At 45.0% G+C, this 23726-nt stretch overlaps 1 protein-coding gene across 2 annotated transcripts in view; it reads left to right on the top strand.

Annotated features, from left to right (window-relative positions):
• LMX1A (LIM homeobox transcription factor 1 alpha) overlaps nucleotides 1–22973 on the top strand; it is a 77291-nt gene extending 54318 nt beyond the window's left edge. The window contains exons 3-8 of one of the 2 annotated variants that reach the window (XM_056845002.1): nucleotides 6824–7056; nucleotides 15743–15912; nucleotides 18538–18615; nucleotides 19691–19760; nucleotides 20539–20712; nucleotides 22773–22973. In XM_056845002.1, coding sequence (XP_056700980.1) covers nucleotides 6824–7056; nucleotides 15743–15912; nucleotides 18538–18615; nucleotides 19691–19760; nucleotides 20539–20712; nucleotides 22773–22933 — 886 coding nt within the window. In that variant the 3' untranslated portion in view covers nucleotides 22934–22973. The remainder of the gene's footprint in view (nucleotides 1–6823; nucleotides 7057–15742; nucleotides 15913–18537; nucleotides 18616–19690; nucleotides 19761–20538; nucleotides 20713–22772) is intronic. The other variant, XM_056845003.1, reaches the window with a different exon arrangement.
• The last annotated feature ends 753 nt before the right edge of the window (nucleotides 22974–23726 follow it).

Here is a 23726-nt window from a genome sequence, read left to right as displayed (position 1 = left end):
TCTTTTTGCATAATTTTGCATATTGCGTGGCCTTTGAGCAGTGGTGGAGATTTTGAAACGTTTAATCCTATACATATATTACATGTTGGTCTAGTAGCTGAACCTTCTCAGATCATGCAAGTCTGCACTCTGTTGGCAAAAATGGTTATAAATTTAGCCAAGGATGGATATACAAGAAGGGGCAGGAGAGGGAAGATAAGCCACAAAATTCTCGACTAAACCTGATTCTGCTGAGAATACGTTTTACAAACAAGCAACTAGGTTGGCTCCTTTTGTTGAGGGGTTTGTTAAGCATTAGCTAAAGAATGCCATGGTCCCGCCTGCACGGTATGAAACCTAATTCTTCCCCTTGCTGGAGCCATGGCATGGGGTGTTTAATTTTTCTCTCTCGGTAGGGCTGCAGGCCCTCCGGTACTCCAGCCAAAAAACACTCATATTTTAGCAGGCTTAGCCCCAGCCTGGTTGCCAGGCAGTGAAGCAAACCCTTGTCTTCCATGGCGGGTGGGGGGGAGGCCAAGGAAGAAAGGGATTGTTCTGATAACTCTGAAAAAGCCCCCTCCCCAAGACTTCTTGTTTGGCAATGATGCTATTTTATTTACAGAAAGGAAACGCCATTAGGAGGTAAGCCCCCTGGAACCAAAATCTCAGAAGTTTGCTCCAAGAACCGAGGCAAATTCAAGGCTGTTTGTCCCATGAACTGGTCTTGTGTGCTCAATAAGGGACCGTTTTTGGGTGACTGTTCTTTCATTCTGTAAAAATATAACCCTTTCCAGACATTCAATACCCTTCTCCCCATCCGGGGCTTATTTGTCTGCACAGTTACATTTCTCGTTCAATCCTAGAGCTCAAGGCCGCGTAAGAACTTAAGAGGTGCCCTGGTGGCCCAGGCCAGTAGCCCATCTAGTCCAGCATCCTTTTCACTAGGGTTGCCCAGTCCCTCTTCGCTACCGGCTGGAGGTTTTGGGGGCGGAGCCTGAGGAGGGGCGGAGTTTGGGGAGGGAAGGGTCTTCAATGCCATAGAGTCCAATTGCCAAAGTGGCCATTTTCTCCAGGGGAACTGATCTCTATCGGCTGGAGATCAGTTGTAATAGCAGGAGATCTCCAGCTAGTACCTGGAGGCTGGCAACTCTAGTTTTCACACAGTGGCCAGCCAGATGCCCCAGAGGGCAAACAAACAAGGCAGAGAGGCCAAGCTCTGCCTATGACTTTGTCACCTAATGCTGGTATTCAGAGAACTGCCTCCGAAGAGGAAGGTTCCCCTTGGTCATCCTGGCTAGTGATTGATCTCTTCCTCAGGAATCTGTTCTACAAACCCTTAATGGTTAAACAGGTAATGTTGGGGCATATATTTTAACACTGGCATGTGGACTCTAAGTCCCTCCCCTCCCCAAACCCTGCCTTTCTCAGGATCCGCCTCAAAAAGCTCCCGCCAGTTGCGAAGAGGGACCTGGCAACCATTTATGCAGGGTCAATTTTGATGCTCGCTCAAAGCTCTTTTCAAATGCGACCTTTAAAATGCCTATTCACGTTCCCGACGCAAAAGGAGAAATTTCACACCCCCACACTCGCCTGCTCCTTTGTTCCTTCCATTAACAACCACCGTTTGCATAGCTAATGAGCGGCTGTGATTTTGCATGCTTCCTTGAGGGGATTCTTCGAGGCGTTAGCTGAGCAAACACAAAAGGTCGCGTTAAAGGGACTCTTAAGAAATGCGAAGAAGGTATGCGCAGGCTTCACAGTCACTTCCTGAATGATGGTTCAGCGTGAAAAACTAAAAAAATAAATATATGCGGGGCACTTCAGCCTGGAACGCGCTGCTAATTACCAAGCATAAATGCCCTGTGTGTTCATTTATGAATATTAAGTCCAGCATATAGTGTGAATGATACATAGGGTTGCCAGGTCTCTTGGGCTGGCAGGCAATTGCAAGAGAAAGGAAGACATTCCCTTCCTTTCCTTTCCCATGCAGCGAAAGCGCCAGCAGTACAGCTTGCCTGAAACAGTATACCGCAAAATAATGCTGTCACATTTTAACCACCCCGCTGTATAACAAAACCCTCAGCTCTTTTGGATTTCCGTCCATGGAATCCCTGACTCTCCGTGGCTTGTGCCAGAGGGATTCTGAAGATCGTTATTCAAACGTAATGTGCACAGCGAGCACGGAAACAGACAACGGTCCGGAAGCCCGTGTCAGTCACACTCTCCTCTGTTCGGTCATATCCAAAAAATGCTGTCCGTTATGAGAACGCTTCACCAGTTCTTCAAATCCCGTCTAGTCTTTCAGCAACACCCCTCGTATCAGCTTCACAGTTAAAGCTCTCTGTGAAGGAAAGCCAACCGAGGAAGGCAAACTAAACTTCAATCCAAGGCAAAGTTTTTCCCGTCTAAGCTCATTGACTTCATGGCCTTTAGGACTGGAGTAACTCTGCACAGGATTTCCCCCAAGTCTGGTTTCCTTAGTTCGTAGAGGAAAGCCAGCGTGCTGTAATGGTTAGCGTCAGCCTAGGATCTGGAAGACTCAGGTTCAAATCCCCACTCTGCCTTGAAAGCTTGCTGGGTGACTTGGGGTAGGGTTGCCAGGTTCCTCTTCACAACCAGCAGGAGGTTTTTGGGGTGGATCCTGAGAAGCTCAGGGTTTGGGAGGGGGGGGGGACTTCAATGCCATAGAGTCCAATTGCCATTTTCTCCAGGTGAACTGATCTCTATCGGCTGGAGATCAGTTGTGATAGCAGGAGATCTCCAGCTAGTACCTGGAGGTTGGCAACCCTACTTTGGGGCCTGCCACTTTCAATCTCAGCCTCATCTACCTCACAGGGTGGTTGCTCTGAGGATATAAAGGAGAAGGGGAGAGCAATTTTGTAAGCCATGTTGGGTCCCCATTGGGAGAAAAGTGGTGTCCAAATGTTTGAGGAATTATTTTTTTTTGAAATGTTATGCAGGGTTTAATTGCAGCCTATAGTTTGGGTTGCATCAGATGGGCTGGCTGATACTTCATCTCAGCCTTATGAAATCTGCAAACCCAGAGTCGATAGACTTTCTGCACCCAGAAAGAGTGGCGTGTGGGGAAGGGATATGATCTTTGCGTATATGAACTGCTTGGAACGCTGGTCTTGGCATCCAGAATTGAAAGGCCCTGGCTGCATGGAAAGAGCTTATGGGTTTGGCTCAATGCTTCCACCACTGGTGCGGCTGGATATCTGCAGGCCTTTGAAAAATCGAGCTCTCAGTCACAACAGCAAGTGTTTGCAATTAGCTTCCCCATATGGTGGGTCTTGTTTTCCACACCTTTTAGGCCGAGCTAAGAGCCAAATATCTGGCATAGCCCAATCTCCAGGGTGATGTTAGATCATCTTATGCAAACCACGGGTTTGTCAGAGGAGAAGTGGTGAGTCACAAACTCAGCAAAGGATTGTTCCATCCATTGGGGGAGGTCAAGAGCATTCTCAAGTCTCCTGTTGACAGGCTGCTCAGTGGAATGTCTGTCTCAGGATCTGACCTCCTCCTTCTGCCACCCCTGGCTGGAACTGCAAGATTCAGGAGAAGACTGAGCGGGGACATGATAACCATGTTCAAGTACTTAAGAGGCTGTCATATAGAGGATGGTGCCGAGTTGTTTTCTGTTGCCCAAGAAGGTCAGACCAGAACCAACGGGTTGAAATTAAATCAAAAGAGTTTCCATCTAGACATTAGGAAGAATTTTCTAACAGTTAGAGCGGTTCCTCAGTGGAACAGGCTTTCTCGGGAGGTGGTGAGCTCTCCTTCCCTGGAGGTTTTCAAGAAGAGGTTAGATGGCCATCTGTCAGCAATGCTGATTCTATGAACTTGGGCAGTTCATGAGAGAGAGGGCATCTTGGCCATCTTGTCACTGGGGGTGTGGGAGGGGGAGGTAGTTGTGAATTTCCTGCATTGTGCAGGGAATTGGACTTGATGACCCTGGTGGTCCCTTCCAACTCTATGATTCTATGATTATCTTTTCTTTTGCCTTGGTAGGGTCGCCAGGTCCCTCTTCGCCATCAGCGGAAGATTTTGGGGCGGAGTCTGAGGAGGGCGGAGCTTGGGGAGGGAAGGAACTTCAATGCCATAGAGTCACATGCAGCTGCCTTATACTGAATCAGACCCTTGGTCCATCAAAGTCAGTATTGTCTACTCAGACCGGCATCGGTTCTCCAGGGTCTCAGGCAGAGAGGTCTTTCACATCACCTACTTGCCTAGTCTCTTTAACTGGAGATGCCAGGGATTGAACCTGGGACCTTCTGCATGCAAAGCAAATGCTCTGCCACTGAGCCACGGCCCCTCCTCAATTTCCAAAGCGGCCATTTTCTCCAGGTGAACTGATCTCTGTTGGCTGGAGATCACTTGTAATAGCAGGAAATCTCCTGCCACCACCTGGAGGATGGCAACCATACGCCTTGGCTTTGATGGGCATATAGGATCTGATTGCACACTGCAGCAGAGGAGTGAAACTGAGGCCATCTACTCATTTCCTCTGGCAGATAAAGCCTTCTCTCAAACTTGAGGTTGCCGACCTCTAGATAGGTACAACAAAATACTCACTATACTAGTAACAAGAAATTAAGGAAAAAAGGACTAGTACAACTCTGTATATATATAATCAACAATTCATTAACAACGTGCTAACAAGAAAAAACAACCGCGAGGTATGCAAATGTATACAATATTTACAAAAATGATCGCTATAAGCTTAATAGCAAGATACAAAAGTCCACATAAGGAAAAGAATCGCTACAAGCCCAATGGCAAGGTCCAATAGTCCATCACAGGTCAACAATCTTCTAATCCAAAAAGTGGTTGACAATGTCAGTTAGTTGGCACGAAGTCCGAAAATAATCCAGAGAAGGAGGAAACGCTATTCCGGATATTGTGTAGCGCTTTCACCAAAGCATAGCTTCATCAGCCTATAAAATTTATATAAATATTATAGCATACTGCTAGTGATTTAACATATTTAAAAGAAATGGAGGTAAGTCAGCTTACCTCTCAATATGTTGAAGGCATACAACAAGAGGAGAAATACTTAATATTACAATACGGTTTCTTCAGCAAAAGTTTTTATTTTTTTATATTTTTCAATTTTTTATAATTTTCAAATAAGTTGAGTATCATTATTGGCTCCCAAGCTGTGGGCTGCTAATCCTTCTATGTTTAAGTTAGATAGTCACTCACAGCATTTACACATATAGAGTCCATGGGTCACATGATCTAGTAAGATCGGGTAAACCGCACTAAATTTAAAGTCACTGTCTGTATAAGGATAGTGAATGGTAAAGGCATACATGTAGCCTCACAAAAAACAGGATAAATCAAAATCATTATTTAACCCATTAGGGGCAAGAGTGTTGAATAAATATATAAAGCGCATTTCATTTTGTAATAGCACTTGTATGTTTCTATGGTCGTGTGGATGGTCGTGGTAAACCCACAATACAAAAAAACGCATATCGTTCTCGGAATGTTTTTGCTCCACAAAATGGCTTGTAAGGGGGGCTTCAAAGTTTAGAGCGCGCAACCTAGATCTGTGCTCGCCTATCCGTAATCGAATTTGGCGCATAGTGCTCCCGATATAGCGTTTGGCACATTTACACGTGACTGCGTAAATAACACAGCTCGTGGCACAGTTAGAGAAGTGTCTCGGTTGGAATTTAAAATCAGAAGTTGTGGAACGGAACTCTTTAACGGGGAGACTTAGCGGACACACTGAGCATTTGCCGCATTTAAAATGGCCGACAGCCGAAGTGTGCTGTATAGGCTTGGAAAGATCAGAATGTACAAGTTGGTCTCGGAAAGATCGTGTCCTGCGCATGCCAAAGATAGGTGGAAGATCACAACCCGGGATATCACGAAGGATATGCCAATGCCTCCTAAGGGCTTGTTGGATTGCATAGGAGTGCTTGCTGTAAGTTAAGGAGCAATAAACGTTTTGTTTCGGGGTTTGTGGTTTTTTTGAAAATAATGTAAGGCGATCCCTCTCCTTAGCTCTATCACGGGCTTGAGTTATGACTTGTGGTGGATATCCTCGTTTATTTAAAGAGGCAGTCATATTATCAGCAGCTTTCTCAAATTCATAAGTACAAGTAGCATTCCTTTTTAGTCATAAAAAATTACTAAACGGAAGGTTCTTCTTTAGATGGATGGGGTGATTGGAGGAATAATGCAACCCCGAGTCTCTAGACATACTTTTTTTGTAAGGTCTCACTGCTAATTTCCTATTTGATCCTACATAAATTTAGTGCGGTTTACCCGATCTGACTAGATCATGTGACCCATGGACTCTATATGGGTAAATGCTGCGAGTGACTATCTAACTTAAACATAGAAGGATTAGCAGCCCTCCGCTTGGGAGCCAATAATGATAGCTGCTGATAATATGACTGCCTCTTTGTCCATAGCCCCCCCCCCCTGTGGAATATAGGGTTGCCAGCTCCAGGTTGGGAATTACTTGGAGATTTTTTGGGGCAGAGCCTGAGGAGGGCGGGGTTTGGGGAGGGGAGGGACTTCAGTGTCATGGAGTCCAATTGCCAAAGTGGCCAGTTTCTACAGGTGAACTGATCTCTATTGGCTGGAGATCAGTTGTAATAGCAGGAGATCTCCAGCTAGTACCTGGAGGTTGCCAACCGTAGTGGAAGCACTAGCCAGAGGAAGTGTGCAGAGGGTGAGAAAGCAGGATTAAAATGCTGAATTAATAAAACTAACTAAATAAAGCTGTAAAAGGAACTTTGGGCTCTTTCGCCCAGATTATCAACCATAGCTTAACTGAGGTCTACACTTCCGATCTGGCCTTAACCTCAGTCCTTTTGCATGGCAGACTCTTTGTGGTGAAGTGCAGCGGCTGCTTGGAAGCCATCGCCCCGAGTGAGTTCGTCATGCGAGCCCAGAAGAGTGTGTACCACGTGGGCTGCTTCTGCTGTTGCGTCTGCAAGAGGCGGCTCCAGAAGGGGGATGAATTTGTCCTGAAGGAGGGGCAGCTCCTTTGCAAGAGCGACTTCGAGAAGGAGCACGAACTGCTCAGCCTCGTCAGCCCGGCGGCATCAGATTCTGGTAAGGTGGCAGGAGGGCCTTCCTTGGATTGCGCGGCGCCATTGCTAGAGGCGGATTGGCCATTTAACTTACCAGGAAAGTCTCTGGTGGGCCATTACCCTGGAGAGTCATTGGCAGGCAGGAGCGAGAAAGCCAAGCCCTCCCACGAATTCTGCAAGGGCCACTTGATTCAAACTTCACCAATGGTGCCAATAATGAATGATGGTAATACAGGTGAAGGTGAAAATGCCAATAATGAATGATGGTAATACAGGTGAAGGTGAAAAATTCGGTACAGGGCTGCTAGGCCTCCCACTAGGGTTGCCAGGTCCCTCTTGGCCACTGGCGGGAGGTTTTTAGGGCAGAGCCTGAGGAGGGCAGGGTTTGGGGTGAGAAGGGCAGGGTTTGGGGTGGAGAGGAAAGGGACTTCAATGCTATAGAGTCCAGTTGCCAAAGCGCCCATTTGCTTCAGGTGATCTTTATTGGCTGGAGATCAGTTGCAATAGCAGGAGATCTCCATCTAGTACCTGGAAGTTGGCAACCCTACCTCCCACTGCGGTGGGAAGCCTCGCAAGAGCACCCATCCAGGAAAAATAAATTAATGTCAGCATCCTGTGCACTGCTATATCACTTTCCAGGAAAACCTCAAGGAATAGGGTAGCTCAAGGAATCGTCGGAAACTCTATAGTTTACCATAGAGTTTCCGGTGATTCCAAGAGCTTACATCACCTCCAGGTTTTTCCTGGAAGCAATTTAGTGGTGCACAGGACATTGCAGTGGACAGCCTCCCTCTGTCCCCACCTTGAACATCCCACTGTTTGCTAGGCAAGGCCTGCCAACTATAAATGAATGAGCTGACACCCATTGGTAAGAGCTGGTGGTCAGGCAGGGCTGTGGGGGGGGGGGGACTAGAGACCCTGGCTTTAGCCTCTAATTGTAGGCAGCCATGCCATTTCCCCAATAGAAATCTACCCCACTACGACAGTTACTAGTGCCTTTTGGGGGAAAAGTCAGGCACCCCACATTATAAAGCAAGGGGGAAGACTATTTGAAAATGAAACCAGAGCACATGGCCAAAGCAGATAGTAGCCTATTCCTGTGTAGTATTTCAGTATTTCGTAATCCATTTTATATCTTTCAGTGGGAAGAAAGATGGAATATAAATGCAATAAATAAGCTCGTATCCCTTGTCTTCCTCCAGTGTTTGGAGCATATTTCTTCCTGGCCAGGGAAATCAGCTAGGTCTGAAGAAACTTGCTGAAAGAAATAGAACACAGCAGGTTAAGGTGATGGGCAAAGTCTAGGTTATCTTGCTTGCTTGTTCCATTTTTGACAATTCTGCAGTGGGGATTAGGATTGTGCAAAAAAAAATTCGGTAAATTTTGGGTTCGGGTTTATTGGGACTGATTTTTTCGGTAAACCCAGAATAAGCTAAATACTAGGGTTGCCAGGCCCCTCTTCGCCACCGGCGGGAGATTTTTGGGGTGGAGCCTGAGGAGGGCGGGGTTTGGGGAGGGGAGGGACTTCAATGCCATAGAGCTCAATTGCCAAAGCGGCCATTTTTCTCCACGTGATCTGATCTCTATCGGCTGGAGATCAGTTGAATTAGCAGGAGATCTCCTGCTACTGCCTAGCAGTTGGCAACCCTACTAAATACCCATACTGGTAAATTTGTATTTTGGGTTTATTTCCAGGTTTACCGAAAAATGTGGGTCCATTATAGTCTATAGGAATTTTTTCGAAGCTCCTGTGGGGGCATTTTTTGGAGGTAGAGTTCCCAACTTTTCAGGATAGCTTCAAGGGACTCTCCTTGCATGAACCCCAAAGTTTGGTAAAGTTTGGGACAGGGGGTCTGATTTTAATAGGAAAAGGTTGAACAAAATGGCCACATCCAGCCCTTTGTCTTCAGCAGTGTGGCAGGAGAATGTGGTTGGGTTGCATAAGGGCACCAATCTTTTGGAAACAAGTTGTAAAACATACGGCAATTGGGTTGAGGAAACAAATTCCATTTAAGCCAGAAACCTTATTGTTGAACTATCTTCCCAAAATTCCAAGAGACCAACTGACAGTAGCGTTACATGTGTTAACTGCAGCTAGAATGGTCTTTGCTAAGATACATGACTGGTTGTCAAAAATAAAAAAAGATGTATATTTTAGTGACGCTAAACGTTCCCCCCCCCCCCAAAAAAAGATATTAATAGTGTAGACCTGTTATGGACAAGAACCATTCAAAGAATAGAACTGTCACATACACACATGAAGCTGCTTTATACTGAATCAGACTCTTGGTCCATCAAAGTCAGTATTGTCTACGCAGTCCGGTAGCGGCTCTCCAGGGTCTCAGGCAGAGGTCTTTCACATCACCTACTTACCTAATCCCTTTAACAGGAGATGCCGAGGACTGAAACTGGGACCTTCTGCATGACAAGCAGATGCTCTGCCACTGAGCTATGGCCCTTCCCTTCCATTTTATAATAAGATGTAGTTTCAGTTAAGCGAGAAGGGGCTGCGGATGCAGGGTTGTAAAGTATTTTATGTGACTTTATGTCATTATGTGACTATTTGTTTTTAGTTTTTGTATATATTTACTGTTGACTGCCCATTTTTATTAATTTTTTTAAAGCAGTGTGGCAGGAGAGGTGGGAACACATTTCCCCCCTGTGTTCTTTGGCTGCTCACGTTCCCTCCCTGCTGACCCTGGGTAAAATTAAAATCCTGCTGGCTTCTACAGACAGGTGGGGAGGGTGTGCTATGGGACTTAGGAAGACATGGGCAGCAGCAGTGTCAGCGGTTGCTGGGGGAGGGGCTGTGGTTCAGTGGAACAGCCTCTGCTTTGCGTGCAGAAGGTCCCAGGTTCGATCTCCAGCATCTCCAGTTAAAAAGGACCAGGAAGTAGGTGATGTGAAAAACCTCTTTCTGAGACCCTGGAGAGCCATTGCAAGTCTGAGTAGATAGCACTGGCCTTGCTGGACCAGTTATCTAGATTCGGTGATAAATTAACAAAATTTTAAAATAATACAAACATTTAAAAAAATAATTAAAACCAAACTAATTTTAGCCAATATCTTGCTTCCTGGATGTGGATATACACACCATAGAGCTACAATTCACCTTGTTCTTGCTTACGGAGATATTTGGGCCAGATATAACAACAATCGGAAAATGATTCTTGAAGGTCCAAACTTGTTCCAATAATGAAGGGGGGTTATCTAAGTTAATGAACTTGTCCTACTTCTTGTGTGTATTTTAAAGGTTGGTCAGAAATGCTGTATTTTTAAAATTTGGATAATTTTACTTTATAGAGTGTATTTTAAAAAATTGTACCACCAAGTACAATTGTGGCCTGTTGGCCACATGTTTGGTTTTAATTTTTTAAAATTTGTACTGTATTAGTGTTTTGTTAATTTATTAAATGTAGCCCTATTATATTCATTGTGTTATTAGGCTTTTTGTCAACCTTCCTGGTTACATGCCTTTTTTGGTTTGACGTTTTTCTTCCCCTTTCTGTTTGGTTTTGCTGGAATCAGTATAAGGCAGCTTTACACATTCTTCTGAGAAGCGTGAATTCCATGTGAGGGACTCCTTCTATTAACAAAAATTGCAAAGCAAATCAGGCCCTTTGTCTCCAGAGTGAAAAATACCAAAGCGCTCTGCCTGTACCCCCCAGCTATTGAAGGAAAGAAAACTGGAAAACTGGAATCAAAGACGATGTACACAGTTTTCTTTTTTTTGGAGGGCGGGGTGATGGCTGTCCGATTTGGAGTGTGGCTCTCCACCAACAAACCAAAGAGGGTGTTTTGCAAAATTCATTTCAAGGAAAGGGAGGGTGTAGGAAGAATTCCGACAAGTAGGTCACAGCAGCCCATTGCAAGCTTTGGCAATGTCAGGTTTTTTTTACAGGGATGTGACATGATCACAAAACACCATTGCTGTCTAGAGCAAAATCAGCAAAATGCTGCCATCTACTGGGAAACAGCTTGTTTTGTGGCAGCCGGAGGAAAATCACCCGACATGAAGAAGAGTTGATTTTTATATGCCGACTTTCTCTACCACTTAAGGAAGAATCAAACCGGTTTACAATCAACATCCCTTCCCCTCCCCACAACGGCCACCCTGTGAGGTAGGTGGAGCTGAGAGAGCTCTAAGAGAGCTGTGACTAGCCCAAGGTCACCCAGCTGGCTTCATGTGGAGGAGTGGGGAAACAAATCCAGTTCACCAGATTAGCCTCCGCCACTCACATGGAGGAGTGGGGCATCAAACCCGGTTCTCCAGATCAAAGTCAACCGCTCCGAACTACCACTCCTAACCACTACACCACGCTGGCTACACCATGCTAGGGAGAGGGGAACCTCTTTGATTGAAGAAAAACTGGTGCTCTGTCAAATAGAGATTTTAAGACAGAAGGAGATGAGGTTGTAATCCATCAGAGTGGAACTGAATCCATTTAAGTCAATGTGTTTAACTCTGCTTTGGATTGCGATGTAAGGCTGCACGCCCTCGTCTGTCCCCAGCACCTGAGTTGAACCTTAAGGGGGTTCTCACTCTTAACTAGTCTTGTTTGTATCTATCAGTCCTTTATAAAAAAATCCCTGTCGGTCCTTTTCATTAAATGCACAAGACTTATAATTGGGCAGTAGACTTAGGGTTGCTGACTTCCAGATGGTGGCTGGAGATCTCCTGCTACAGGGAGATATCCTGCTACAGGCAACAGGGATCAGTTCACCTGGATAAAATGGTGGCTTTGGAAGGTGGACGCTATAGCATTTTACCCCCTTGAAGCCCCTCCCCAAACCACCACTCCAAACCACCACTCTTAACCACTACACCACGCTGGTAGAGAACGTTGGCATATGAAAACCAACTCTTCTTCTTCTTCTTCTTCTTCTTCTTCTTCAGTGAGCCAGTGTGGTGTAGTGGTTAAGAGCTGTGGTTTGGAGCGGTGGGCTCTGATCTGGAGAACCGGGTTTGATTCCCCACTCCTACACATGAAGCCAGCTGGGTGACCTTGGCTAAGTCACAGCTCTGTTAGAGCTCTCTCAGCCCCACCTACCTCACAGGGTGTCTGTTGTGAGGAGGGGAAGGTGACTGTAAACTGGTTTGAGTCTCCCTTAAGTGGTAGAGAAAATTGGCATAGAAAAACCAACTCTCCTCCTCCTCCTTCTACATTTCAACTGGATCACACACATTTCACAGGGAACCAATCCTGATTTGCTAGAAACTGTCCATCTGGTTTATTGTCAAGTTTAAAAAAAAATAAGGAGCAGTTAATGACTACAAGCAAGATCAGACCTTCTCCGATTATATTTTATCGAGCTGGGAGATTACAACGTATTTGTATCCCGCCAGCATCTCTCCCAAAAGCCCTCTTTGAAAATAGAAGAGGCCATGGAGTGTAATAGAAACCTAGGGCCACTTTATGAGAAAATTAAGATAAAGAGCCAAGCACTGGAAGCCATATGTTGGTCATAAGCTGCAAAGCCCTTGGTTCAATGACACCCTCCCAAGAGCCCAAGTCTAAGTAAACAGGCGGTCTGTGAAAGGGAAGCTTTCCAATTAAAAGTGTACTAACATCTCCCCATTCCCTAATTCCTTCCAACCAAAGAATTTTCTTCATCTTCGTGCTTGAAACTGGTTCTCCATCTCCTTCCCCCCCCCTTCGTTGAGCCTTGGGGTTATGCCGGGGTCATTCCAGACAATGTAAACTGCCCGTAGGCCTTTCCCATGTGACATCAGGAGGAGTCTTAAAGATTAATTAATTCCTACACTGTTCCTGGTAGGCTTGAAAGGCCGAGTTAATTAAAAGCATGGCTACATTAAAGCAGAATCCACTTCCCATCATTCCGAGGGATTTGGCGAGCAGGTGTTCGCAGTGGTGGGGGTACTGGGCGCCGTGCTTCATTCGCAGGGCGGGATTCCCTCATCCTGCTGTGCATTGACTTTTTTCTTCCTCTCAATGGTCTCAAAGATTTTCCTATTTCATTCTTCCATGTATCCAGACTGGGAAATGTTTTAGCCCCCTGGAAAAGAAAACTGGAAGCAGTGAGAACTCCCAGAAGCAATGAAATGCTACTTAGGAGCAAATGCAAGATTGGTAGGGTTGCCAACCTCCAGGTCCTAGCTGGAGATCTCCTGCTATTACAACTGATCCCCAGCCGATAGAGATCAGTTCCCCTGGAGAAAATGGCCGCTTTGGCAATTGGACTCTATGGCGTTGAGGTCCCTCTCCTTTCCAAACCCCGTCCTCCTCAGGCTCCGCCCCAAAAACCTCCCACCGGTGTTGAAGAGGGACCTGGCAACCCTAAAGATTGGGGATGGGCTTGTTGGCTCTGATTACCAAATCTGACAGCGGTGTCGCTGCAAGGCCAAACCCAATGGCAGCCGTACAGCCATTGCTGTGTTTCACACACCCTGCTGCCAACCGTGGCCTTGGCTCAGTGGCAGAGCATCTACTTTGCATTCAGAAGGTCCCAGGTTCAATCCCCAGCACCTCCAGTAAAAAGGATCAGGTAGAAGATAGGGTTGCCAACATCCAGATGGTGGCTGGAGATCTCCCACTATTACAACTGATCTCCAGGTGAAAATGATCTCCTGAAGAAAATGGCTGATTGGGCCATTGGATTCTATGGCATTGAAGTCCCTCCCCTCTCCAAACCCCACCCTCCTCAGGCTCCACCTTCAAAATCTCCAGGTAATTCCCAACCCGGAGCTGGCAACCCTAGTAGAAGGTGATGCAAAAGACCTCCACCTGAGATCCTGGAGACCAGCTCCCAGTTACAGGAGACCATACTGACCTTGATGGAGCAATGGTCTGGCTCAGTAGCCCTATTCATATGGTACAGTGAATGCACGTGTATCCTGCATGTACCTGTGTACATTTGTTTGTAACAAAGAACCAATGCAGGTTCACTTTACAAATGAAACCAGGGACCAGTACCTGGATAAATGTGGGCTTTAAATTCACATGTTCAGGTGTACAAGCATTGAATGTAACATGAGAATTACTCAACTCCTGTATAAAGAAAATAATCTGCTGACTTCTTAAAGTTTTACATGTTTTGGGATCCAGAGTACTTGAAGACCCTGCCATCTAAGGTGGCAATCAGATCCAGGTCTTCTTGGTAACTTCCATGTTTTAGGAAGGCATTTCTTCTTGCTGGTTATATTTGGGTTTCAATTGCACTTATGGGCTCTGGGTTTCTTTTTCATTTCATGATGACTGTGGACATTGTGCATTTGGATTTCCAAAAGGCTTTTGACAGTCCCCCACCAAAGACTGCTAAGCAAACTTCATAGTCATGGGATGAGAGGACAAGCCCCAGGATGTGGTGATGGCTGCCAACTTAGAAGGCTTTAAGTGGACATGTTCATGGAGGAGAGGGCTCTCCATGGCTACTAGTCAAAATGGATACTAGTCATGATGCATATCTATTCTCTCCAGGATCAGAGGGGCATGCCTATTATATTAGGTGCTGTGGAACACAGGCAGGATGGTGCTGCTGCAGTCGTCTTGTTTGGGGGCTTCCTAGAGGCACCTGGTTGGCCACTGTGTGAACAAACTGCTGGACTTGATGGGTCTTGGTCTGATTCAGCATGGCTTTTCTTATGTTCTTATGACTAAAATCTTTTTTGTTATCTGCTTTATTGTACAGCACCAGCTCGGTTCCTCATCCTTCCCTCATTGTGACTTTCCTTTGCCCCGATAAATCCAAAGACAAAAGCCACATAATTTTATTAGGACCAACTGAAATGACAAAAAACAGTGTGCAAGCTTTTGAGTTCTCTGGAGCTCTTTATCAAGCTGAATGTTTTAAAAAAATATAGAGGAGTGGAGAAAAGAAAGAGAGAGAAAATCCCAGGCTATGGATTTAAAATCTGGGTGAGACACTGAATATGATACGCTGAGCAGGTATGCAGATTTGATATGTTGCTGGTGTCCAGTTGCACCCTTTGCCTTCTGGAAAGAAGTCATAAAAAAGGGAAGCATTCCACTGGACACAGAAGAACCAGAAGTTGATCAAATGACTGTCTAACATCAGAAGGGACACACTGATCCCTTAGAGCAGGGGTGTTGAACACAATTGTTACGAGGGCCGGATATGACATAAATGTCGCTTGGTCGAGCCAGGCCATGCCTCGCCAGCCTAGATCGAGAGTGAAAGGGGGGAAGGTTGCTGCCCCAGCTGGCTCATGGGCCAGATCTCTCAAAGGGCCAGATATGGCTTTCGAACCTTATGTTTGACACCCCTGCCTGAGAGGGTTGGGTTGCCAACCTCCAGGTACTACCTGGAGATCTCCTGCTATTACAACAGATCTCCAGCCGATAGAGATCACTTTCCCTGGAGAAAATGGCTGCTTTGGCAATTGGACTCTATGGCAGTGCAGTCCCTCCCCTCCCCAAACCCCTCCTTTCTCAGGCTCTGCCCCAAAAACCTCCCACCGGTGGGACCTTGTAGCCCTATGAGAGTGTGATAGCATAAGATGAATGTGGTAATCATTCACAACACTGGACACTAATTTTAGTTGGTGTACAAGTTAAAAAACTCATGCAGATACTTTTTTATGCTTTCTAGTTCAACTCGGGAAAAGTTGGAAAGAGAGCGTTTTAAGCTGTCCCAGCGATGGAGTTTTTCTGTTGACAGGCTGCAACTTTCAAAAGCAAAAGCAACTGTGAGGATCCTATTTCATGAAATTTTATAAATCTTTTCAGGTAAAAGTGATGATGAAGAGAACCTGGGCAAAATGGGAACAGGAACCAGGAAAGCGTCTGAGGAGAACAAGGATCAGAAGAGGCCCAAGCGACCTCGGACAATTCTAACAACGCAACAGCGCAGGGCGTTCAAAGCATCATTTGAGGTGTCTTCTAAGCCATGTAGGAAGGTACAAAACATATAGGCATCATAGAATCACAGAGTTGGGCCATACAGGCCATCTTGTCCAACCCCCTGCTCAATGCAGGATCAGCCTAGAGCATCCCTGACAAGTGCTTGTCCAGCCTCTGATTAAAGACTGCCAGCTGATGCTGATTCCACTGTCGAACAACTCAGCTGAAAAAAAAGTTTTCCTGATATCTAGCCGGTACTTTTCCTCCCACAATTTAAACCCATTATTGCAAGTCCTATCCTGTGTTGACAATAGGAACAGCTCCCTGCCCTCCTCTCAGTGACAGCCCTTCAAATACTTAAAGAAAGCAATCATGTTCCCCCTGAACCTCCTCTTCTCCAGATTAAACATTCCCAACTCCCTCAGCGTTTCCTTATAGAGCTTAGTCTCCAGGCCCCTGATCATCATGAACATTTGAACTGCTAGAGATGGCCAGATGAGGCCTCATTTAATCATCTGGCCACATAGGAACCCAGGTTTTTGTAATCCTAGATAAGGTGCATCTTTGAGTATCTATAGCCCAGACTTCCCCTATCTGGGATCAAATGGAACCCATCAATCATGGTTTGTGGCCAAAAAGGTGCTTGACAAGACCACCTTTTTAATAGCGTTGCCATCCTCCAGGTGGTCAATCAGCTGAGTATTTTCTTGACGCTGTAATTGTCATCGAGTTTTTCTGTAGCCATGGCGTTGCTATGAACAGCTGAAGAAAACTGTGAAACAAACACATCTTACCAGAAGCTTGTTCTGCTCAAAAGGGAGATTTTCACATGAAACTTTGCATAATATATACTTGTAACCTTTGAGCTGTTATTATTTGGTATGTAACCATACTGCTTTGTGAAAATAACTAACAAAGAATACTGTCTTGTGAAAATAACAAGCAAAGAAACCATAAGAAAAAATATATGTGATTGATGAAAACACATGTATAGGCAATGTGTTTTGCCTTTGCCTTTTTTGCATCCTCCAGGTGATAGCTGGAGATCTCCTGCTATTACAGCTGATCTCCAGGTGACAGAGATCAGTTCACCTAGAGAAAATGGCCACTTTGGAAGGTGGACTCTATAGCATTATACCCCATTGAAGTCCCTCCCCTCCCCAAAGCCCACCCTCCTCAGGCTCCTCCCCCAAAATCTCCAGGTATTTCCCAACTCGGAGCTGGGAACCCTACTTTTTAAGCAGGCAGAAGAGACCTTGGTGGGCTCCTGCTATCACACCTTAAAGATCCCTGGTTGGTTTTTCCCCTTTTGGCAGTCAAAAACACATAAGCCTTTTGTAGTTTGAGGGTGGGGGGAGTCTATTATAAAATCAGGCATGGTAACAATAAGTAGATTTGGATTGCAACTCTGTTTAGGATTGCTCTGTCAAAGTAGCTGAACAACAATTACTACGTAATTTTGTCTACCAGTTAACAACAGTGTGGTAAAGTAATTGGGTAGACAGAGCTACATAACATATGGGTACATAACATCAAGTAGATATGATGTGGATAGCTGTTCAGACTTGGGATAGTTATGACTTTGGAAGGTGGGAACTTTTCAAGGCCCTCCACAATTTGGTCACGTTGAGACTGGAATGCTTAGTCTTGTACCTGAATCCTTCATAAAGGACTTTGTACTTGAGGACTTTGTTCTTGAGTCCTTCTTTGAGTCCTTATTGAATGATCTAGTGATTCTATTGGCATTTCAATTTGATAGTAATAATTTTTTTAAAGATTATTTTATGATTATATTCACAAGAGGTGAAATCTCTCCCTTCCACCGGTCACTGCTTTTTCTTCCTTTGCTGTTTTTTTCCCTCATGTCCAGCCTTCTAATTTCCTGTTTTAACCCCTTCCCCAACTGTGCTCCTGGACATAATTGGCCCTGGGGAGGTCCAGTAAACTGATCTTGATTTGGAAGCTTACAGAGATGAATGTTGATTTTTCCTGGACTAACGGTTTGTTTTTAGTCTCCAGATATGTAAATGAAGCAAAATTTCACTCCCGTTCTAAGATGTCTGTATCAGGTGTCGTTTTTGGTACATATGGCCATTTCTTAAAATATCAGTTTGCTGCTTTTTCTGGATCCCGATAAAATTAAAAGCAAAAATATGCTGTGTTTTGTAATTCATTGACTTTTTTTGAATTCAAAATGGCAAAGTTTTGTTGGTATGAATGATCCAGTTCAGGACTTTTTGACGTCTCAAATGTTGAAGTGTAAGCTTAGAAATGTAAAAGGTCAGTATGACAAACTGGAGTTTGAAAACATCACACAGGCGTTCTCATCAAATAGTTGAGATGATCCATCACTCCCTGTTGAGGGTACATTTGTTGGTAAACCAGGTATATTGCTGAGAAATTTTGCATTGAGATTTCAATTTGTCACCTGTAGAGTGCTACCAATACTCAGAATTTGCAGTTGATTCTCATCAATCTCTCACCAAGATTTAAAATCTTAAAAACTGGAAAAGAATTAAACGTTACCATTCAAATTTCAAACCCTTTTCTCAAAATTCATAGGGGAGATAAACATATTCAAATTTTATCACACACCATTTCTTCAACACTGACTATTTTGCTGAAGATTTTGTTTCTGTTTGAAGGGATAACAGTGTCTGTTCTTCTGACATTTAATGAAGGTGAGAGAAACCTTAGCAGCGGAGACGGGGCTGAGTGTCCGAGTTGTACAGGTCTGGTTCCAGAATCAAAGAGCTAAGGTAACTTTTCTCTTTAAATAACATCTTATTATGGAAGCTTTTAGGCTGGGGTGGGGGGTATGTGCAATTGGTGGACTGGAGCCTGGATCTGAAGCTTGAGCCCTGGAATACTAATTCAGCCACCATCCAAAAAGACAGTGCTGGACATAAGCCCAAGGCTATCAATTTCCAGACCCGGTACCAGCTTCTGTTGTCATGCAGGACACATGCCAGTTTGGTTCACTTCCTGTTCACCAGTGGTGTTCAGGGAGCCAACTAACTGATAGGCTGTTCATTTCTATTCGCTGCTTGCAGCCATCAGAAACCCTCTCTCAGCTGATGAGGGATCAGCAGGGAGTCGGCTGCCGATCTACTGCTGGTGACATTTTACTCTGTAAGTACTGCAAAGTACTGGGGGAGAATCAGGAGATGACTCCCAGCTGATTACACGGATCAGCTAGAAGTTGGGTTCTTCTGATCTCCCATCCTGGAAACTCTGCTGCATTCCAGACTTTCTTAGATGCAGTAAATTTAGTGGGGAGCAGAAGTGACCAGAACCCCCCCTGAATTCCCTTCTTTTATCCTGACCCCAAGCGGTCAGGCTGACCTGTATAGAAAGGAAAGAAACGATGTCCGTCTCCTCTCCCTTTCGCAGTGAGGAACTCAGAAGCATTATTTGTGTGTGTGTGTGTGTGTGAGAGAGAGAGAGAGAATCAATCTCTTTCTCCTCTCCCTTTTGCAATGCAGAGATCAAAAACATTTCATCTGTCTCCACCCAGCTTGGTTGGGGAGGGAAAGAAACCAGCTCTATCCAACCTCCCTTTTGCAATGCAGAGATCAAAAGCATTGCTTCAAGCTTGAAGGGGAGGGAGGAGAAATTAGCCTTTTTCTCCTGTCTTTTTTGCAACCTGACTGTGTAGCTATTTTGCCGAGGGTGTGTGTATATGTGTGCTTGAATAAGAACCTGATTCCCAGACACAAAGAAACAAAATAGCACAGTTGCAGCACCAGGTGAATAATATTCTATGTAGACATTCCTGCCATTTGATAGAAAGCTTAGACCAGATTTGTTCCAATTTTCCATTTCTGGTAACAGATGAAGAAGCTGGCAAGACGACAACAGCAGCAACAGCAAGATCAACAAAACACGCAGCGGCTCAGTTCTGGTACAGCTTGCCTCCTAATCCTATCGGGGAACTCTGTTCTTGCTTAGGACTTTCACCACACCCAGCCAGGAATCTCAAAATGAGGAGGTGAACTCCCTTCCTTGGGAGGCACCAACAGTGGCTGGGCAGGACGAATTATGATTTTTTAGTTCCTCTCTTTTCAGAGTCAGGTTCTGCATGTCCTTTTTTGGGCCAGAATGTGGGAAGTGGGAAGGGGGAGGAGTAGGACCCATCAAGAAAGCATAGAAATGGAAGACACCCTCGGTCATTTCTAAGCTTTCTCAGAGATCTTTAAAACGTATCATGTGCCAACATGGCCTTCCTCCCAACCCTTGCTATTAATCTGACTTGCCTCTCCTCATCTCAAGGCTAAGCTTTCAGGAGTTACAGATCTTCATTACATCTCTACAATGTCATTTATTGACTTGGGAAACAGTCACAACATTTGAGAACGGTCACCTTTTCACTTCTACCTGCCAGCCAACTGAGGGGCATCTGGGAACCCTAGCTGTAGGTCTTTGGATGGTCCCTGATAGGCTTCCCCATTTATGCGGCAGCTGAGAAATTAAGAGGTTGTGTTTGGGTAGGTTATCATGGATTTAAATGTAGTGGAAATGGGGAAGTAAGAAACAGTTCACAGATTCTGGGCTTCGAAGTTCAGGGGTGTCATCACAGAAGTCAACAAGACAGACAAATCTAGCTCTTGCCACGTAGGTGGGATAGAAGGGTATGACGAGAGAACTGTTGGAGAACTATTTCTTCTCTCCTTGTCTTCCAGCTCAGACAAACAGTGGCAGTAATACTGGCCTTGAGGGGCTCATGAATTCGTATACCATCTTGCCGCAACCCCCACAACAAATTCTGGCTATTGATCAAAGCGTCTACAGCTCAGATCCCTTCCGGCAAGGACTCACTCCACCACAGATGCCTGGGGACCACATGCACCCCTACGGTAAGGACTGAAGACACTGCATGTTGCAGATTCTGAGAGCGCAATCGGAAGAAAATCTGCATTCTTTTATAAACTGCTACTGCCTGTGCTTCCCACTGCAATGGCTGTTACCGCACTAGGTATTCCCAGCGATGTATTAAGAGTTTGAAACTGATAAAAAATGCTGCTTGCACTTTGTTTGGCCCCTTTAGCTGTGAAGGCGTCTTCGAACCATTTTTTAGCCATGGCATCCAAAAACCCTTTTAAAGCGATGTTTTTTATAGCATTTTCAAACTCTTAATACATTGCTGGGAATACCTAGTGGGGTAACAGCCAATGTCTCAGAGAAAGCAAGATGAGTTCTATCAAGAAGCACCCATAGAAAGACAACCTTGGAAGGGTGACCCAAAACTGTGGAATTTCCTTCTTCCTTGCCTGATGGGTTTCAACATTATTTAGAATAAGAAGAAGAGTTGGTTTTTATATGCCAGCTTTCTCTGCCACTTAAGGGAGAATCAAACTGGCTTACAATCACCTTCCCTTCCCCTCCCCACAACAGACACCCTGTGAGGTAGGTGAGGCTGAGAGAGCTCTAAGAGAGCTGTGACTAGCCCAAGGTCACCCAGCTGGCTTCGTGTGTAGGAGTGGGGAAACAAATCCAGTTCACTAGATTAGTCTCCGCCACTCATGTGAAGGAGTGGGGAATCAAACCCAGTTCTCCAGATCAGAGTCCACCACTCCAAACCACTGCTCTTAACCACTACACCACGCTGGCTCTCAGCGGGATTTAAACTGGGATTTAAACTGGGATTTTACTGTGTGTGATGTTTATTTAACTAATTTGTACATTTTACATTTACATATTAATAGAAATGTGTGTAAAGATCTGCCACAGTTGTTTTATATTTTTGTCTTTATGTAGATTCTTCTTAACTTTTTTTCTTTTTCTTTTTTTTGTTCTTTTTGTGTGAAGGAAATAAAAGGTTTTTTTTCTTTAAAAAAAAAAAGATTGACATATTTGGAAGCTCCTAGGAGTGGGTGGGATGAAATTCGAAAGCCATAATCCAGAGGGAAGGTCCAATGCTGGCCATAAATAGACAAGGACTAGAGCATAAAACTGCTGCTATCATACTGCCCTTGTACAAATCAATGGCGAGACCACACTTGGAATACTGTGTACAGTTCTGGTCACCACACCTAAAAAAAGGCTATTGCAGAGTTTGAGAAGGTACAGAAAAGAGAAACCACAATGATTAGGGGACTAGAGCAACTGCCCTGCCAGGGGACTAGAACAACTGAGAGCCAGCGTAGTGTAGTGGTTAAGAGCGGTGGTTTGAAGCGGTGGAGTCTGATCTGGAGAACCGGGTTTGATTCCCCACTCCGTCACATGAGTGGCGGAGGCTAATCTGATGAACTGGACTTGTTTCCGCACTCCTCCACATGAAGCCAGCTGGGTGACCTTGGGCTAGTCACAGTTCTCTCAGCCCCACCCACATCACAGGGTGTCTGTTGTGGGGACGGGAAGGACGGTAAGCCAGTTTGATTCTTCCTTAAGTGGTAGAGAAAGTTGGCATATAAAAACCAACTCTCCTTCTTCTTCTTCTGCCCTATGAGGAGCGGTTAAAACACTTAGGGTTGTTTAGCTTAGAAAGAAGGCAGTTAAGGGGAGATTTGATAGAGGTCTATACAATTATGCTATCCATGGCTACTAGTCAAAATGAATACTAGTCATGTTGCATATTTATTCTCTCTAGTATCAAAGGAGCATGCCTATTATATTAGCTGCTGTGGACACAGGCAGGATAATGCTGCTGCAGTCGTCTTGTTTGGGGGCTTCCTAGAGGCACCTGGTTGGCCACTGCATGAACAGACTGCTAGACTTGATGGGCCTTGGTCTGAGCCAGCATGGCTTTTCTTATGTTCCTATATCCCCTGTACAAGACATTGAAATGAATGAGGAACTGGTCAAGAGCACTACTTGTGAGGAGCTCCCATTAATTTCAGTGGGGCTTGAGCCGGAGGGACTTCCTGAGGGATTGGGCCGTCGATAAAAACACCGCTTTTGTTGATCTCTCCTGAAGGCGTTGAGTCACTTTTCCACAACCTTGATAGCGACGACGCATCCCTCAGCAACTTGGGCGACTGTTTCTTAGCGACCTCAGAATCTGGACCACTGCAATCAAGAGTGGGAAACCCCATTGACCACCTGTATTCCATGCAGAGCTCCTATTTTACATCTTGAGGGGTTGGATGGCCCGGACAGACCTGGTTCCTGGATTGTTTACAAGCTGTTAGAGCGAGAACGGAGCAAAAGGGTGAACGTCGGAAGACTACAGTGACATTTGTTTCAGGAGGACTCCTGTGAAGCCAAGAGCTGACAGTTACTTTACATATTTTGAAATAGGTAAATTCATTTCCCACTTGAAAACCAGGGCCATTTGTGAAGAATATTTCAAAACTTTAATCTCCATTTCTTTAGCAGTTTATAGAATGAATGCATTGAAAAAAATATCTGAAAGCAACATTTTGAAAGAATCTAGGACTCGCATTAAAACTTTTGTTTTATTTAAGAGAGTTGTGGGAACTAGTGCTTTGGACTTTGACCAATGCTGCAGCAAATGTTCTCCGATTTCAATTTTTGGATGGCAACAAGTGATTTGGGGTGGGATTTCTCCCCCCCCCCCCCAGTACTTAGACTTTTCAAATGTTCATCGTTTTGCCGTCCCTATCTGTTTCTCCTGGATGCTGTGCCTTGGGTTGGGTCTTTCAACTGGTGGTCGCTGCTTCCTCCATCTGGGATCAGTCACACGTCTGTTCTCACTTAATCACGTCCTGAAGTGAACGTGATGGCACCGCATTATGACATATCTATCCCATAGTCAAATAGATCTGGCTGCACAATCATGTAACTGAGGGATAGGGAGGGTAAATGACAGTGGAAAAATTAATAAGCAAAGGTATCTTGCCAGGAGTGATGAAAACTGAAAAGGGGAGGTGCTTTTGGAGTGGCTAAATATGCAAAAATAATTTGTAGT

Source organism: Euleptes europaea, chromosome 2, assembly GCF_029931775.1.
Source record: "Euleptes europaea isolate rEulEur1 chromosome 2, rEulEur1.hap1, whole genome shotgun sequence".
Taxonomy (NCBI): Eukaryota; Metazoa; Chordata; class Lepidosauria; order Squamata; family Sphaerodactylidae; genus Euleptes; species Euleptes europaea.
Note: the sequence above shows the minus strand (reverse complement) of the source record. Positions and strands in the feature narration are given on the sequence as shown.